Here is a 17030-nt window from a genome sequence, read left to right on the forward strand (position 1 = left end):
GAAGGTGCTCTGTGGACCGTGAGACAGTGTCTGGGCAACCGACATAGAGAGCGACCAGCGGCTGTTAAGAATTTACATACGCACCGGCCGTCCAAGTGGTGTCGGTGGTCGCTTATCAATAGGTATGTGCGGTCGCGAGCACGCCGCGATAAGCAAATAAACAGCATAGAGATAAGAGACACCATAGCAAACGTAAGCTATGTTTTCAAAAGCTAAAGTGCAAGCAGGGACTTCGCTGAAATCAGTAGTTTAGTTGCACTTCCGCTATACGTGCTAAGATCACGTGATACGAGATTACGGGACCACTCCGTGTTTCTCGCTCGGGCTTGCGTCGCGCCGCAATAGATACCGGACCGAGAATAGCGCGACAGCAAAATGGTACCGTATCAACGAGATTGCAGGTACCGTAGCCATGACACAAATGGTCCTGAACGAAGTACTTCACTGCACCGTCTCCCTTATCGGAAATTTGCATCCGACACATTCGCGCACCAGAGCTTGGCTAAGGGCATCTGGAAGCCAGTGCTGCTAGGCCGTCTCAGTGGGTTTTTCTACCTCACGAAGTGGCGAGAAAGGTTTTTGTCCCAGTCACTGACTACTGGTTAGGTCGATGTCGGCACCCCTTTATCAGCGGACGTCCGCAACCCGCAACAGATTTAAGGGACTCCAATATGACAGAAATTGCGGTGGATATGACTGTTGGTTGTAATAAAGACCCCTTAACAGAAGCTGCATAGCATATGCTTACAGGACGTCTCTAATTTTGTTAAATTCAAATTAGCTTTAAGTAAAAGTTTAAGTGGGTTTATCTCCCTTTGTGATACGAGCTTGACTCGCTCGTGCGCCACTATGATTAGGAGACAATGGATAAAGCTATGCTTTATATGCCGCATTCGTCTTGCGACAATGCTATCCCTGCAAGGTCCTAACTAGATTGAGACTGCCCGTGGGTCATTTGATTGTTCTACTTCATATGTTCTTCTTATGCGGTATACTCTAGTTTCATGTAGTTACTAAATCTATCCTAGGTCCTCTGTTTCCGACACTGCGTTAATCTGGTCGCCCCACTCTGTTTTCTGATTCTGGTACTTACAACCAAACGTTGTACACTGTACTTTTTATTTCTGCCTCAGCTATCTTTCCTCTTCTGCATCTGCCACCCGTACTCTGTGCAAACGCCATGCCGGCAAACAGACTCGTACCGATAAGATAGTGCAGAAGATGCGACTCAAGTGCATCCATGAAAATAAATATTTAATCCATCGCCGTTCTCCAAGCCGTTCTCCTACTATCGCTTGGCTTGGCTCGTAGCTCCCAGTAGTCTTCTCATTCTTGGCTTTCTCGCGATCAATATCCAACATGGGTAAATTAGACAAGTTTGCCGAATTTATCGACTGGTACCCAAAGGGTATGTCGAAGGAGGAGCGTCACTTGGTGTACAAGATTGATTGGCTTGTTCTCTCTTTCTCCTGCATTGCCTTCTTTACCAAGAACTTGGATGTTTCTGCTCTGAGCAATGCATACTACGCCGGCATGGGTGACGACCTTGACCTCGATGGCAACAAGCTTCAATTTGCGAGTTCTATGTGTAAGTCATTTTGCTTTGAATTGCGTCTGGATCTTACTGACACGGTTTTAGACTATGTCGGTTACGCTATTTTCCAGATTCCTTCCAATATTGTCCTTACGCGTCTTCCGGCCGAGTACTACCTTCCCGCCTTTGAGGTCATGTGGGGTCTCTTTACCTTGGGCACTGCGTTCGTCAAGTCTTATAACCAGTTATTGGTCATGCGATTCTTCGTCGGATTCACTGCTACTGCATGCTGGGTTGGCAACGCCCATATTGTGAACTCGTGGTACACTCGTCAGGAGCTAGGAAAGCGAAATGCTATTTATGGTTGTGTTTACCCTCTCGGAGCCATGTTTGCTGGCTACCTTCAGGCAGCTGCGTACAATAATTTGGATGGCGTTCATGGTATGGCCGGTTGGAGATGGCTATTTATCATTTGTACGATCATCACCATTCCGTGTGCCCTTATCGGCGTTTTCTTCTGCCCGAACGTTCCTGACCGTACCCGCTCCAAGTATTTGACGGAGCGCGAGAAAGAGCTATGTGTTGACCGTCTGCTGAAGGACGGTTTTGCCAAGACCCGTGGTATTGGCCGTGGTTTGTTCAAGAGAATCTTTGGCGACTGGCGCATATACGTCTTCTTCGTTGTTGGAAACCTTTATTGGTTGACTCCATATCCTTCGGGCTTGCCATATGGTCTTTGGCTCGACTCTCAGAAAGACAAATACTCCCCTGCTATGGTCAACAATCTTTCCACCATCACTTATGCTGCTACGATTGTCTCGACTATGGTTTGCGGTTTTTACTCTGACTGGCGCCAGAACAGATGGGAGACTATTCTGTACGGCGGTGTCCTGATCTTGATCTGCAACGTTCTTCTCTTGGTCTGGAATGTACCCGGTGGAGTCAAGTTCTTCGCATTCATTGGTCTTGGCCTGGCTAACGGTCCCACTAACTTGATTGTTCCTTGGTTGGCTGAGTTTATGTCGCATGACCTTGAAGCTCGTTCGACCTCTATCGCCATTGTTAACGTTGGATGGGTCGTTATTAACTGTGTCGTTCCTATCATTGCCTGGCCTATTCCTTCTTCTCCAAGATTTTTGGGTGGTTATATTTGGTCAGTAGTCATGTCGGTGATTGAAATCATTCTCCTCCCTCTCCCTATGATTTTGGAGCGACGAGAGCTAAAGAGGGGAATTAACTATGCGCAAATGATTGCCGAGGGAAATGGCGTTGTTTCTAGTGGTCTCGAAGAGAAAACCAGGGGCATTGATGGTGAGCAGTCGCTTGAGGAGCCGGCTGCGAATGAAAAGGAAGTTGATGTCAATGCTATTGCTGTCTAAACGGGTTATTGGGTTTGCTCAAGTATCATTTTATGTTTTAATATATGCATGCACTCCATTTAAAGTAATATCATTCTCCAGTTAAATTCGTTGAGAAGATGCATAGCAAGATGTTATGCCCCTTTGTGTTCATTTCACAGCTATAGATTCATTGGGTTCGCTTATACACGGCCCTAACCCAAGTACCTTCCCATTATAAAACCCTGTACTTGTATGCTACATGATTTCTTGTGGGTTCTTGGCTCGCACACTTGCAATTTCCTTGGCTGTATCTCTTGAAAACTGAATACACCTTGAAGTTAGTGGTACGCAACATACATAGTATTACATAGTATCTGTCTCCACCGGCCCTTGTCATTGCAAGTACGAGACACGTTATCTACATATCGATAAGGGGAACAATGGAGCTTGTGTACTTTCTTCACACATGCTTCAGTTATCTCTCGATCTCTGAACATGCTGCCCCGATAGTCAGTGCTCGCGCCGACACCAAACTCAATGGCAGAGTGAAGATAAACTGTGAATATAAATACCATCATCGACACCCCTAATAGAATTCCTTTGCTGTTTCTTGGCTGGTTAGCATTCTCAGCAACTTTCTGGCATTTACACTACCCGATCAAAAACAGTCCAGCATGGGGGGTTTCGATAAATTTGCCGAATTTATCGACTGGTACCCAAAGGGTATGTCAAAGGAGGAGCGTCACTTGGTGTACAAGATTGACTGGCTCGTCCTCTCGTTCTCCTGCATTGCCTTCTTTACCAAGAACTTGGATGTTTCCGCTTTGAGCAATGCATACTATGCCGGCATGGGTGACGATCTTAACCTCGATGGCAACAAGCTTCAATTTGCCACTTCTATGTGTAAGTCGTTTTTCTTTGAATTGCATCCGGATCTTACTGACACGGTTTAGACTATGTTGGCTACGCTATTTTCCAGATTCCTTCCAATATTGTTCTTACTCGCCTTCCGGCCGAGTACTACCTTCCCGCCTTTGAGGTCATGTGGGGTCTTTTCACCTTAGGCACTGCGTTCATCAAATCATACAACCAGTTATTAGTTATGCGATTCTTCGTCGGATTCACTGCTACTGCGTGCTGGGTTGGCAACGCACATATTGTGAACTCGTGGTACACTCGCCAGGAGCTCGGAAAACGCAATGCTATTTATGGTTGTGTTTACCCTCTCGGAGCCATGTTCGCCGGCTACCTTCAAGCAGCTGCCTACAAAAACTTGAATGGTGCGCATGGCATGGAAGGCTGGAGATGGCTCTTTATTGTTTGTGCGATTATCACGATTCCATGTGCTCTCATCGGCGTTTTCTTCTGCCCGAACGTTCCTGATCGTACCCGCTCGAAATATTTGACCGAGCGCGAGAAAGAGCTATGTGTTGACCGTCTTGTTAAGGATGGCTTTGCTAAGACCCGTGGAATTGGCAAGGGTTTGTTTAAGAGAATTTTTGGCAACTGGCGTATATATGTGTTCTTCGTCGTTGGCAATTTGTATTGGATGACTCCTTATCCTTCAGGCTTGCCTTACGGGCTCTGGCTCGACGATCAGAAGTTGGCCAATGGGAAAGACAAGTACTCACCTGATATGGTCAACAATCTCTCTACCATCACATATGCTGCGACGATTGTCTCGACTATGATTTGCGGCTTTTACTCAGACTGGCGCAAGAACAGATGGGAGACTGTGTTGTACGGAGGTGTCCTGATTTTGATCTGCAATGTCCTTCTCTTGGTCTGGAACGTCCCAGACGGAGCCAAGTTCTTTGCCTTCGTTGGTCTTGGCGTCGCTAACGGTCCCACAAATTTAATCGTTCCTTGGTTGGCTGAGTTTATGTCGCATGATCTTGAGGCTCGTTCAGCTTCCATTGCTATTATAAACGTTGGATGGGTTGTCATTAACTGTGTTGTTCCTATCATCGCGTGGCCTATTCCGTCTGCTCCAAGATTTTTGGGTGGTTATATTTGGTCAGTTATCATGTCCGTAGTTGAGATCATTCTCCTGCCTCTCCCTATGATTTTGGAGCGGCGCGAGCTAAAGAAGGGAATTAACTATGCGCAAATGATTGCCGAGGAGAATGGCATTGTTCCTACCGGTCTCGAAGAGAAGACTAGGGGAATTGATGATGAACAGTCGCTTGAGGAGACTGGCCGGGCGAAGAACGAGAAGGAGGTTGAAGTTAACGCCATTTCTGTCTAAATTGGCTAGTGGATTGAATATATGTCTTTAAATTGTCTATCGCAATGATATAATACAGTATTAATTTTACATGATGAGGTAACTTATTTTTTTTTACTATATTCTGGTGAGGAACGGGAGCTTAAGACCGATATAGACCCTCGACTCTGCTGTTATCAATACCCTAACCGCAAACCCTTGCCTTCCTTGTCGATTGGCGTTGGATTTCTGATGCAATCTTGGCCTCCACGCCTCAACAATTTTCAGTTTTCTTGTGTAGCTGCCTCTTGGACATCTGAATTAGGAAGCTCCTACTAAAGATCCGGTGTGTACCAGATGTGCTAATGGATTTCAGTCATATCGGCTGGACTGTACCACCGCATCCAATTTATGCCGGTAAGTACTTGGCCCACAAGCTAGCATGTCGATTAGCGCATGTGTACTTTCCAACATAGTATTGTATACTGTCCCTCATTCTCAAATGATACTGTTTTTTCAAGCTATCTTTTGCGTCCTTTGAATCTGAGACAAAGACTGTGTTGATATCCGCTCTGTGTTGATATCCGCTCTGGAGTCTATAATGCGTATCAGTGGCACGGAGATGAGATAGCGGAATATGTTATCGCGACTCGAGATGACCAGCACATAAATACTCCAGGAATTGCCATCTCCTTCTGAAATTCTCGTCGTTTTTTTGCTCGTCAACCGATTCTCTTATCAATTTCCAACTACTTTTTTGGTTTTGTGAGCGACCAAGATGCTTGACAGATTTGCGGAATTTATCGACTGGTACCCCAAGGGTATGTCAAGGAGGAGCGTCACTTAGTGTACAAAATTGACTGGCTGGTTCTCTCTTTCTCATGTATCGCCTTCTTTACCAAGAATTTGGACGTCTCAGCTCTTACCAATGCATACTATGCTGGTATGGGCGAGGATCTCAACCTTGATGGCAACAAACTGCAATTTGCTACTTCTATGTGTAAGTCACTGGCATTGAATTTCGTCCACATTTGTCACTGACTCTGTCAGACTTTGTTGGATATGCTCTTTTCCAGATTCCTTCTAATATTGTTCTTACTCGCCTTCCGGCGGAGTACTATCTTCCCGCTTTTGAGATTATGTGGGGACTATTCACTCTCGGCACTGCGTTTATCAAAAATTACAAGCAGCTTTTGATCATGCGATTCTTTGTCGGGGTCACTGCTTGTTCCTGTTGGGTTGGTAACGCCCACATCGTGAACTCGTGGTACACTCGCCAGGAACTCGGAAAACGCAATGCTATCTACGGATGTGTCTACCCTCTTGGAGCTATGTTTGCAGGCTATCTCCAATCAGCGGCTTACCTGAATCTGAATGGTGCGCATGGCATGGAAGGTTGGAGATGGCTCTTTATTGTTTGTGCAATTATTACAATTCCATGTGCTCTCATCGGCGTTTTCTTCTGCCCGAATGTTCCTGATCGTACTCACTCCAGATATTTAACAGAGCGTGAGAAGCAGCTATGTGTTGACCGTCTGCTAAAGGACGGCTTTGCAAAGACCCGTGGAATTGGCAATGGCTTGTTTAAGAGGATTTTTGGCAACTGGCGTATATACGTTTTCTTCGTCGTTGGTAACTTGTATTGGATGACTCCTTATCCTTCGGGCTTGCCATACGGGCTTTGGCTTGACGATCAGAAGTTGGCCAATGGGAAAGACAAGTACTCACCTGATATGGTCAACAATCTTGCCACCATCTCATATGCGGCGACGATTGTCTCGACTATGGCTTGTGGCTTCTACTCAGATTGGCGCAAGAACAGGTGGGAGACTATATTGTACGGCGGTATCTTGATCTTGATCTGCAATGTTCTTCTCTTGGTTTGGAATGTCCCGGATGGAGCTAAATTCTTTGCCTTCATTGGCCTTGGACTGGCAAACGGTCCCACAAATTTGATTGTTCCTTGGTTGGCCGAGTTTATGTCGCATGACCTTGAGGCTCGATCAACTTCTATGGCCATTATTAATGTTGGATGGGTCGTTATTAACTGTGTCGTTCCTATCATTACCTGGCCTATTCCTTCTGCTCCAAGATTTTTGGGTGGTTATATTTGGTCAGTTATAATGTCCGTCGTTGAGATCGCTCTCCTGTCTTGTCCCATGCTTTTGGAGCGTCGCGAGATAAAGAGGGGAATTAACTATGCACAAATGGTTATTGAGGAGAATGGTATGCTTCCTGCTGGCCTTGAGGAGAAGGCTAATGGTGTTGATGATCAGTCGCTTGAGGATTGTGGCCAGGTGAAGAATGAAAAGAAGGTGGAAGTGACCCAGATTGCGGTTTAGACCGGAGGGCGAAATCAGTATTATTTTCTGTTTCTTTTTTACATGCCCTACATTACCGCTATGCAATATTTCCCGGTAATGAATTAATAGTATGAATCAATAAATGAATTAATGGAATAAATCAATATCTGGCTATTGCCAGAAATGATCGGGGGAGCTGCGAGGCTGCACCGAGGAGCTCCTGACTGCCAGGTTAGGGTCACGTGGCAGCGTTAAATACATTATTTATGAGTTGCGACATCTGCTATTTTGATGGGAAATACGTACTATTTCCAAGTCTCTACCGTACACCAGTTAGTGCAAAAGTTTAAATTGGAGAATCTACGAGAAGATATACTGCAGCCAGACAAGAGCGGCATTGGATTAGCGTCGAGGGGTGAGCTTCTAAGAGCAACAGCCGTGAAACAATCCATGTCAGAGCGGTTGAATTTGGCTTGATACTAACGTCGAGAATTTGAATATTGTGTAAAGCTGATAATGACTGAGCTGGATAATTCCGAGAAGACACTACCGGAGACTCTTTTAACTATTTTGGAGCCTTCCGAAGTTCCTCTTGCGTTTGGCTATCATAATCGCATCGTTGATGTGCGTCCAATTGCGACCGCACTTTTGCAGTGGGGTTATGACCGTGATTCACTCGCCAGTGACCTATGGAACCGCACCACAGATTCGCAGAAGAAGATTGAAATATTAAAGAAATTATTAAGACCCGGCGATGCCCACTTGGTACTACCATCGCCGGAGAGTGGCTTTGTTCCCCGTCGAGCTCGGACTTGGCAGGAAGTGCGCTCGAAATTCCTTCAGTCTGATGACTTGAGGGCGTCTGTCATCAGTTGGACTAGAGAGTTTTATTTGGACTTATTATTAACTATATTGGCACCATCTCATACTCCGACACCGTCAGATAGAAACACGTCTACAAGAAATCAGGAGGCTTTCAGGCGCAAGGTGAAGATATATTGGCAGTGAATGATCAAATACAGCTAACAGATACATAGTTATTCGATCGCGATGGCAATGTATCTCTAATCGGGAAGGTATTGGACAAAAAATCATATCCACCTCCACCGGGCATGACTTATTTCTCGACAGCCGCTCTCCAAGGGGCGCATATTATTCCATTCAGCGCGAACAGTCACCCGGAGCTGCGAAAGGCGCTTTCTATATTTGCCGGTCAGTCTGTAGAGACACTGTTGACTGGTAGTCAAATCAATGATCCTTCCAACGGGTTATTGTTAGACGTCCTTACGCATTCATCATTTGGTTCATTTGAATTTGGGATTGAGCATTGCGACAAGACTTATCGACTTCGAAAATTGTACCCGGACATGCGACTTCCCGAAATGTTGGCCAGGCATAGTGATGGGGAGGAATTGCCATTTGGATGCAAATCACACTTTATACCTACACCTTCGCCGTTGTTGTGTAACGTTCATCTAGCTCTTGGGTATGTCCTGCGCGAGTCAAACGCGTTTCCGATGATGCTTGCCATTCTTGAAGACGAAGAGGAATTCAATTCTGGTAACACGGATGGTGATTATTGGTTAGTTACGGGTGCCTCTTTTCTTGAGAGAAAGTTGCGAAGCCTAGCAGCGTCCAATCATTCAGATTCGTATGAGCCTGACGAAGCGGAAAGACTTCAAGATAATCATGTCGTAACTGCTGAGTGACTCAGATGAGTTGGATATTTGATGCACAGCAACTTGATGTCAGGAGATGCCGAATCACTCCGCATAACCAGTAATTATTTAGCACACGATGGTTCAAACTGATACGAAACGCTGATGCCATTTCTATGTAATACAGAGGCGTGGAATATATTGCTAAATGGAAGGTTGTGGTGGCACAACGTTCGACCATTCTCGACTGCGGTTCTCCTTAACAGCCAAAATATAAAGTAAATATCCTTGATATCCATACTCGATATGTTAATACTACTTTAATTCACAATCTAGTTGGAATCAGTTAGTCTGGTGCTGTCCTTATTAAAAGCGCTCAATGTTCAACTCAACGTCTTTTTGTTTCCAGAAGTAAGAAAGAACTTACTGTCCCGTTATCGACTTAAGATTAGAACAAATTCAAATCAGACATTACAGTCGCGATGATGTACTTTTTTGAGGATAGTTCAAATTGGACGTATTCTGGGCCCTAACATTTTTACCAAATGCAGGATGGTCCAGATGTCCAGGTTTAGGGGTTCGCAGAACAAACTTCCGGAGACGCGCCGTGTTTGTTGCTGTAATGAGACATGTAGGCAGTATTCTAACCGAGTGTTTCTTTCTTAATATTCATTGGACCAAAGTCGTTTATCAGAAATTTTCTCGGTATTCTTTACCTTACAGGTAAATAACTCTTGTGACCAGGATTAATTTCTGCTGACCAGGACCGATCACATTAGCCGGCCTCTATGTTAGAAGAACAACCAATTGCCCTACCCCAATTACGTGCTTCTGTGCAGATTGGTGTGCCGCCTCAACCTGGAGAGCCTCCGTCCGATCAAGATCTGGCCGCCGCAAGGACATATTCTGGTTGCCTCGGAGTGCTACGAGATGGCAAGGACTCCCGATTTAATTGTGGCATAAGCTTCCAAGAGCTGACTTCCATGAAGATGGCGGATTGTCTGATGATAGTCGTCCGATGTATGGTGAGTTAATGGATGCCTTCCGTTATTTGGATGAAGTTAAACAAAGAATAAGGGCTGCCCGTGCGTATTCTGTGTAACACTTAACATTGATGGCAACTATTAACTGCTTTAATCACAAGGAGGAGATCCCCTACAAGACGTACTTCGAGGAATTCGAGAAATTCAAGACGACATGCGGCAAATGCGAAGGGACATGCGTCGTATGCAAGAAGTACAAACTCGAATGCAAGGAGCACAAACTTGAATGCAAGAGGCACAAACTGATATATCGCGTCGTTTGGACACTGTTGTGCGGACGCAAAACCTACCTTTAATTGGACCTCGTCGTGAACGTGTCAGTGACAGTTTGAACTTCTGAGTCTGCTTGTAACATTGTGCAATAGGAAGAAAATAGGACTGCGGATGGTGAACATGTACCATTCAGAATCGTCCCTTTCAATGATGGATCTATGCCGACAGAGCAGCCGGTTAGCAGAAGTCAGCTTCAATTAAAAATGGATTTGGCTTACGTTAAATTTAGATCAATCTGCCACCTCTCTACACTTTGGCTGCCATTGAAGAGCTCAACTTCGACCAGCTGAGAGCATACTGCGCTGGTTATGGAGTTGGTGCCGGCAATACGGCTCAAATGAGGGTCAAAGTACGCGCGGCAATAGAGAGGCGAGAGTAGAGACTTTGTTTTTTAGCATAACTGTTTACTAGCTCAGTATAACCTTTTTAAAAGTGCCGCCTAATTTGGACTCCTTTTGTGAGACTCTGCGGCTTAATACAATGTGGACCGCATGGGATAATCGTCTATAAAATGGTTCATTTTGCTTGCGGGAGCAGCTGTAATATCTGGCTTAGCCGAAAGTTGGACGTTGTGGCAGCGGTAGCCGGGCCCGATCGCCGTGACGGCGACAGCGGCTTGTGTTAGCCAGGAACGATATTGGCGCAACAGGGCCAGTCCTAGGAGGATCCTTGAATGCACTCGACGAAGGGCCGCGTCGTGACCAGACAATGATGACGGCGCCGACGTAGAGGCCGTTGTCGAAGAAGTCGCCGGTGTAGTAGTTGAGTGTGGCGAGAACAGGTTTGGTTTGGGGTTAACGCGTCGTTGGCCGGGAACTAGTTTCACAAATCGAGGAGCCAATGCAGGAGAAGATGGGGAATAGTCTTGTCGTAGACATGGCCTGAGTCGATGAAGCAAGATGATGTGAGAAACGAGATATGATGCGGGTGTTAATTTCATCTGCGGCGAATGTGGGAGTTGTTGGCGACAAATATGCCATAGACCAGGGTGTAAACGGGTATTATTTTGCCCCTGAAATCCGGCGACACGTCCGCAAAATGACCCGAGCGCTTCAATATTTACGACTGGGATTCCGAATACCAAGCCAGTTATCGAGTCAATTGATAAGTTGGAAGTGGCGCATGAGAAAGAATGTCCGGACTTTGGACTTTGACAAGGCGGTTAGTCTTTTGAAGAAAATCCAGCAGAGCAGCGACTGCCTTATCACCAGTATTTGGAATTAGAGGAACTATGGTCGTCATACCTGGATTGGAGCTTTGGACGACGCATTCATTGGAGTCTGGCGGCCTAACAAGCGTAGACCCGACAAATACGTGAGTGATGTGATTGGATTGAGCATTTGGAGACTAGTCTGCTCACAGCCTTCTTGGATCTAGCCGCTGATCCAAAACACATGGTCCAGTAACCGTCTCCCCAAAACAATTGGCCTTAAAATTCATGACTTCATTCCTGATGATATGAATGGTAAGCGGCCAAAGTCCCCGATGGCTACCTTTCTTGTCACGAAGTTTCTATGCGCATATACTTTGCGCTGCCATGATGTCAACGGCAGGCCAACGATATCGGGAATTAATTTGGGCTTGGTGAGCAGTCCAGCAATTAAAAAACAGCGTAAATTGAAAGTCGATTTGTCATTATAATGTCCGTCTCTTTCACTGTTTCCTGAAATATCGCATATTCCATTGTTCTTGAAAATCATTCCATGGCATAATTAACCATGGTTGCGATACGCATCAGTCTGGATTCCATCACCGGATACAACATGGTGCCGCTGCCGATCTGCCTTCGCCCGGAATGGCGCGCTATATCTGGTTCTGTATTGACCCTGCGGACATTGAAAGGCACTTTTGGCTCATCCTGGCAGTGGAATCCTTGCTAAATGATGCGGGAAAAGTCAATGTTGCTGCCTTTGTACAATTACGAGACTACTTCAGGCCGCATATGCTGATATAGGCGAAAGTAAGATGGAAGCACTCGCAGCGGCTCATACTTGCAAATTAAACGGGTACTCTATTAAGGTCTAACAAAGTTAAATCTGTCTGATTTCACGGTATCGGGACGAATGAGCCATAGATGCTTGTTCCTCACAATACCATTTCGTCCCATAAGGTTCTTACCCCTTTCAGAGGCTGTTGCGTGTTTGCTAACAGTTGTAGCCGAGAGCATCCATTCAAAATGATTTTTGAGGTCGATGTCATGTTTCACTTCAATATATTCTAGATATCGAAAGAACCTGGTCATTAGTCCGACATCTGATGTTGCTTGAGGCTTGAAGTGCCTTTCGAGTACAACTGTGAGTAGAGAGAAGTATGCATAGAGAGCATGGTACAACGTTCACCTTTTAGATCAGTGAATGCGAAGCTCCCTAAGTAGAATGGTATATTTACCATGTAGCCGTGAACCGGTGAGACGCCGTTGTCCTCAAGAGACGCAGTGCCACGTGCTGCTGAAACGAACGTCTCGGAACAAGACGGTTTGTGAGAATGGACTTGCCCTTCATGTAAATCGCTCGGATTCTCAAGGCGAGCCGCAGGCATGTTAATTCTGCTCACGGCTGTGAAGTAGATGAGATGCAACAAGCAAAATGGCATTCTACTAATGTCGATCAATTATTTCAACCATTAATGCATAGCAACAACGAACAATAGCCAAGAACACAAACCGACAAAGGACATAAATATTTACACCAAGCTAATCATTAATATTTCTCTGAATCATTGTCGGGAGTCTTGCCAAGCTCGATATTTGTCTCCTGGTCCTTCAGGTCTTCTTCTTCTGATTCAGTTGCACCAAGCGATCCGGTCCATCCATTCTTCAACAAGTATTCCTCAAACTTGGCGTCCTCAACCCGCAAGTCTTCTCCTGTGACGTGCGGAATAAAGAAATATGTGACCAGAATACCAGCGACACCGCAGATTGCAGCGATAATAAATGTCCATTTCTTGCCCAGGTGAGCCTGGATGGGCTTGAAGCACTGGGTTCCGACGGCAGCGCCGACTTTGCCAAGTGCGGCAGAGATTCCATAACATGTTCCGCGAACTGCGGTGGCGTAGCTCTCGCTGGATAAAAGACCGATCATATCCCCAGGACCAAGATTGCCCATACTCATCATGAGACCATAGAAAACAACAAAAAGTGGCACGATCTTCGACAATTTCTCGAAAGCGCAGCCGATGATGAGGCCAAAAACAAGATATCCAGAGAATCCGAGCATCATAGTGGCACGACGGCCAATGAGATTGCACAGATAGGCGCCGATAAGAACACCTGGAAGAGCAATAGTACCGAGAAGTAGCTGCCACTCACCGGTCTTTCGAGGATTAGTCGCAGAATCGGGGACGATGCTGGCGAGAATGGTGGCTGAAAAGACACCATTCGGGAAGGTAATAAAGTCGTACAAGAACCATGCACCACATGTGCCTATGAGTGTTTTCCAGTAGTATTTGAGCACAAGTAAGTAGGGAACATTTTTCTTGATCGCACCCTTTTTGTAGAGATATGACGTGGCCATCTTCAAACGGAAGTAAAACACAGCTAGAGGGAAGATACAGCCAATACCAAAGCAGACCCGCCAAACAGTCGGTAAATGGTTCTCCCCAGCAGCCGAGAGGACAATCAGAAAGATTGAGATCGAAAGTGGTCCGCCGAAGGCTAGCGGAAAGTTGGTGACCATTACGAAAATGGGACCCCGCTTTGTGAGCGCGGCTTCGTTGGCGGCCTCGGAGGCTGCGGTCGACGAAGCAGGATATTCACCGCCGGTCCCGAATCCAACCATACCACGCGTAACAACTAACATCCAGAACATTCCTTCAATGGTCTTGCCATGTGCCGCAGTCGCGAGAATGCCGCCAATGACAATGAGAAGGGTTGTTGCGACGAGAGCAGTTTTCCGTCCCATATAGTCACAAGTCAAGCCGATCACAATTTGGCCAAAGATCTCGCCAACGAGGAGCGCGTTCGATACACGGGTCGAGACGGTGGACGTATATTGCTTCTTGTATTCGATGCCAAAGACAACGTTCGTCATAGTCCTAATATGTTATTAACCGACGGGTCACGGCACAGAAAAGAAATGACGATCCACTCACATCAAACTGTTCTGATAGCCGTCACTGATCAGGGCAGCACCGGCGCAGACAATAGAGAGGATAGAAGCCAGACGCTGCACTTTAGAAGGCTTCGGTGTATACATCTCCAGCTCGGGCGGATGCTGCTCACCGCCAGCGGTGATGTCATTGCTGCTGGAGAAAGCTTCTGCGTTGCCCATTTTCCCAAACTAGTGCCGCAGTTATCGAGACGATCGAGGTGATGATGGACGGCGCAAAAAGAGAAGCTGGTTGGTATTTGAATCTGGCCGGCAGGATGGCTATGATCTGATTGAGATGACATGACTGAACAGATGAGTGGGCACGTGGGACAACGAACCGCAGAGGGCGGTCCACGGGAAAGCAGCAAGCAAAAGGACTTTGAACACCAAAGGGGAGAAAAATTGCGAGGTTTTCGGGATGTGGCACAATTGATATTGTTATCGAGGCCACATCCGATGCGGCGCGATATCTTGGCGGCCCATATTCCCTGCATTCGGATCTAGCACCGGAGTGCCGTTGGAGGAAGAACTTGGGACCATCCCACCCACGTGCGAACATCACGGTGCATTGTTTGGCTGGAAACACTCTGCCACCCAGCATGATCACCATTCTCCTCTGCGGCGCTACACGGCGGCCTTGCTTCCGCTGCGGAATAAGCAATGTCGGGAATGCTTGATGTCTGTCTATTTTTCACAAATTTTGCGTTCACAATTTCGGGCCGCCACATGCCTCCGGCTGTGAAATTGAGTGCGTACGGCTCGGCGACGCATCTAGGCACCATAAATTCGACCATTCGTGGACAGTCAGCAGACATTTGGATTTTTGAAGTAAAGGGTGGCGCTTGCAGAGATGAAACTCAGAAATGAATATACTTTTCTCTGCACAATATTTCTTGCCTTGCAAGTAGCATAGCTTAATGTATTTGTATTTAATTACCGGTCTGGGCTGCAGTATCAACTACATCTCGCATTTGAATCATACTCCCGGGTCCAATCATATATTAAAACCTCCCGATACCTAGACTTCTCCCTCTTGCCCTCGATGGACTTGGATTGGGATTAATTCTTGTCATGCTCTCTATATATTGCAAGCTTTGTGTATTTAGCTAAGATATCCGAATAAAGTCCATTTGAGCGCAGTCGTCGATGGTTTACAATATTGCAGGGGCTAAATCGTGTAATGCAGGCTACTACTCTTTAAGGACATAACGTGGATGGCTAGTTTCCGTCTGCTATTTCTCATGCCAGACAGCTCGATTTTGGGGAATACTACAGTCATGAAATAAGGGAGGTCTTTACGAACAATGTTTTTACACCCAAACTAAGGAATTCAAATAGCATAACCGCTATTAGAATTATTGTCATTAAATCTATCCTTGCGTTGTGACTCTAGAGCTCCATTCCGTTCTAAGCCCAATTCTATAAATATATCACTCTCTCTTACAACCACGAAAGGTTTCCAAATCATTCCCTTAGCGCCGCATTCTCCAAAATTTCAGCCAATATTTTCTTCACCTCTTTCGTAATCGCATCACACTTGCCTTTGCCGGTCACACTCTCCGCGCATCCGACAACTACTGTAATGTCGCCGCCTAACACACCGACGCAATTCATTTTGACAGGCGGCATAATCGGCGCGTTTGACTGCGAGAATCCCACGCTTTGCACCTCAAAAGCCCCGCCGTTCGGAAACTTATACGCTCCAAGGTTGGAGACTGCTATGTCGTTTTCTCGGGGTTTTCCTATCTTTGATTGCATCACTTCCCGAATGCTGCCGATCTGTGGTACCAGATTCTCCAATATAAAAGACTTTGTGTGATCACCACTGCTGGCTTTCACTTTCTCGTCAAAACGGATGACTTCTGCCCAGTTGAGCGATGTCGATCGTTGGGCGGGTGAGATCTCTTTGAAATGGTACAAGTAGTTGCCCATTATTGACTCTGGATCAGGGTACTGCGATGGGAAGAATCGTCGGGAGCTGATAGGGATCATTGTATCGAACCCTTCCGGTGTGGGGTAAACGCGAGACATGGCTGTGAGAAGAATGGTATGGAACAGAGCCGTGAGGGCGACTTTCCTCTTACGACATTCCATCAATAATGCCGTGACCGACGAGCTAGGGATACTGATTACACGCCAATGATCACCGGAAGTTGGATATGCATATGGCGCAAATATACTTGGGAGACGGCTAGGCGTAGCTGGAACCGCTGGAGGCACCCAGTTGGGGTTCGGTGGAAGTATGTCGTCGATGATCGGATTCGGCTCAACCACGGAGTCGAACTTGACCAAAGAAGGGACGTCCTCTTCCACAATCTCGTCATTCAAAAATTCCGCCAATTGGACCAAAAAAATTGCACCGGAAACGCCGTCTAACGCGCCGTGGTCAAACGCAAAGACCACTGTCTTCCCATTTAACACCCACACTTTCCAGAGCGGAGTCTCGAGTTCGGAATAATCAAAATTGGCTTTGTCGAATTCGGTCATCAATTGTTCCATGTTGATCTCTGGAATCGTCCGATATTCGACGACTTTTTCGAAGTCAATTGTGTCAAAGTACGCCAATGTAGGATAGTCAGCAAGGG

General features: G+C 46.2%; 7 protein-coding genes across 7 annotated transcripts; 5 read left to right on the forward strand and 2 right to left on the reverse strand.

Moving 5' to 3' along the window:
* Positions 1-1359: 1359 nt before the first annotated feature.
* Positions 1360-2913, forward strand: V1513DRAFT_426764 (major facilitator superfamily domain-containing protein; the record flags this gene model as incomplete). Its single annotated transcript, XM_066896185.1, has 2 exons — positions 1360-1588; positions 1640-2913. The coding sequence occupies 2 exons, from the start codon at positions 1360-1362 to the stop codon at positions 2911-2913; spliced, it is 1503 nt and encodes a 500-aa protein (XP_066752095.1).
* Positions 2914-3152: 239 nt separating this feature from the next.
* V1513DRAFT_465870 (major facilitator superfamily domain-containing protein) lies at positions 3153-5197 on the forward strand. Its single transcript, XM_066900053.1, has 2 exons — positions 3153-3777; positions 3828-5197. The coding sequence occupies exons 1-2, from the start codon at positions 3549-3551 to the stop codon at positions 5120-5122; spliced, it is 1524 nt and encodes a 507-aa protein (XP_066752096.1). The 5' UTR covers positions 3153-3548; the 3' UTR covers positions 5123-5197.
* A 661-nt stretch (positions 5198-5858) lies between these two features.
* V1513DRAFT_426766 (major facilitator superfamily domain-containing protein) lies at positions 5859-7422 on the forward strand (the record flags this gene model as incomplete). The annotated part of the gene is made up of 3 exons (XM_066896186.1): positions 5859-5901; positions 5928-6080; positions 6131-7422. 3 exons carry the CDS (start codon positions 5859-5861, stop codon positions 7420-7422), a joined length of 1488 nt encoding a protein of 495 aa, XP_066752097.1.
* Positions 7423-7626: 204 nt separating this feature from the next.
* Positions 7627-9373, forward strand: V1513DRAFT_449714 (uncharacterized protein). The gene is made up of 2 exons (XM_066898722.1): positions 7627-8368; positions 8419-9373. The coding sequence occupies exons 1-2, from the start codon at positions 7900-7902 to the stop codon at positions 9090-9092; spliced, it is 1143 nt and encodes a 380-aa protein (XP_066752098.1). The 5' UTR covers positions 7627-7899; the 3' UTR covers positions 9093-9373.
* A 456-nt stretch (positions 9374-9829) lies between these two features.
* Positions 9830-10800, forward strand: V1513DRAFT_459910 (uncharacterized protein; the record flags this gene model as incomplete). The annotated part of the gene is made up of 7 exons (XM_066899792.1): positions 9830-9995; positions 10031-10126; positions 10186-10205; positions 10320-10400; positions 10450-10533; positions 10587-10706; positions 10774-10800. 7 exons carry the CDS (start codon positions 9830-9832, stop codon positions 10798-10800), a joined length of 594 nt encoding a protein of 197 aa, XP_066752099.1.
* Positions 10801-12852: 2052 nt separating this feature from the next.
* V1513DRAFT_184961 (major facilitator superfamily domain-containing protein) lies at positions 12853-14785 on the reverse strand. The gene is made up of 2 exons (XM_066894291.1): positions 14447-14785; positions 12853-14389 (listed from the first exon to the last, which is right to left on the reverse strand). Exons 1-2 carry the CDS (start codon positions 14623-14625, stop codon positions 13057-13059), a joined length of 1512 nt encoding a protein of 503 aa, XP_066752100.1. The 5' UTR covers positions 14626-14785; the 3' UTR covers positions 12853-13056.
* A 975-nt stretch (positions 14786-15760) lies between these two features.
* Positions 15761-17030, reverse strand: V1513DRAFT_184967 (alcohol acetyltransferase). The gene has a single exon (XM_066894292.1). It carries the CDS (start codon positions 16942-16944, stop codon positions 15910-15912), a length of 1035 nt encoding a protein of 344 aa, XP_066752101.1. The 5' UTR covers positions 16945-17030; the 3' UTR covers positions 15761-15909.

Source organism: Lipomyces chichibuensis (assembly GCF_038497645.1).
Source record: "Lipomyces chichibuensis strain CBS 12929 unplaced genomic scaffold V1513scaffold_31, whole genome shotgun sequence".
NCBI classification, from domain to species: domain Eukaryota; kingdom Fungi; phylum Ascomycota; class Lipomycetes; order Lipomycetales; family Lipomycetaceae; genus Lipomyces; species Lipomyces chichibuensis.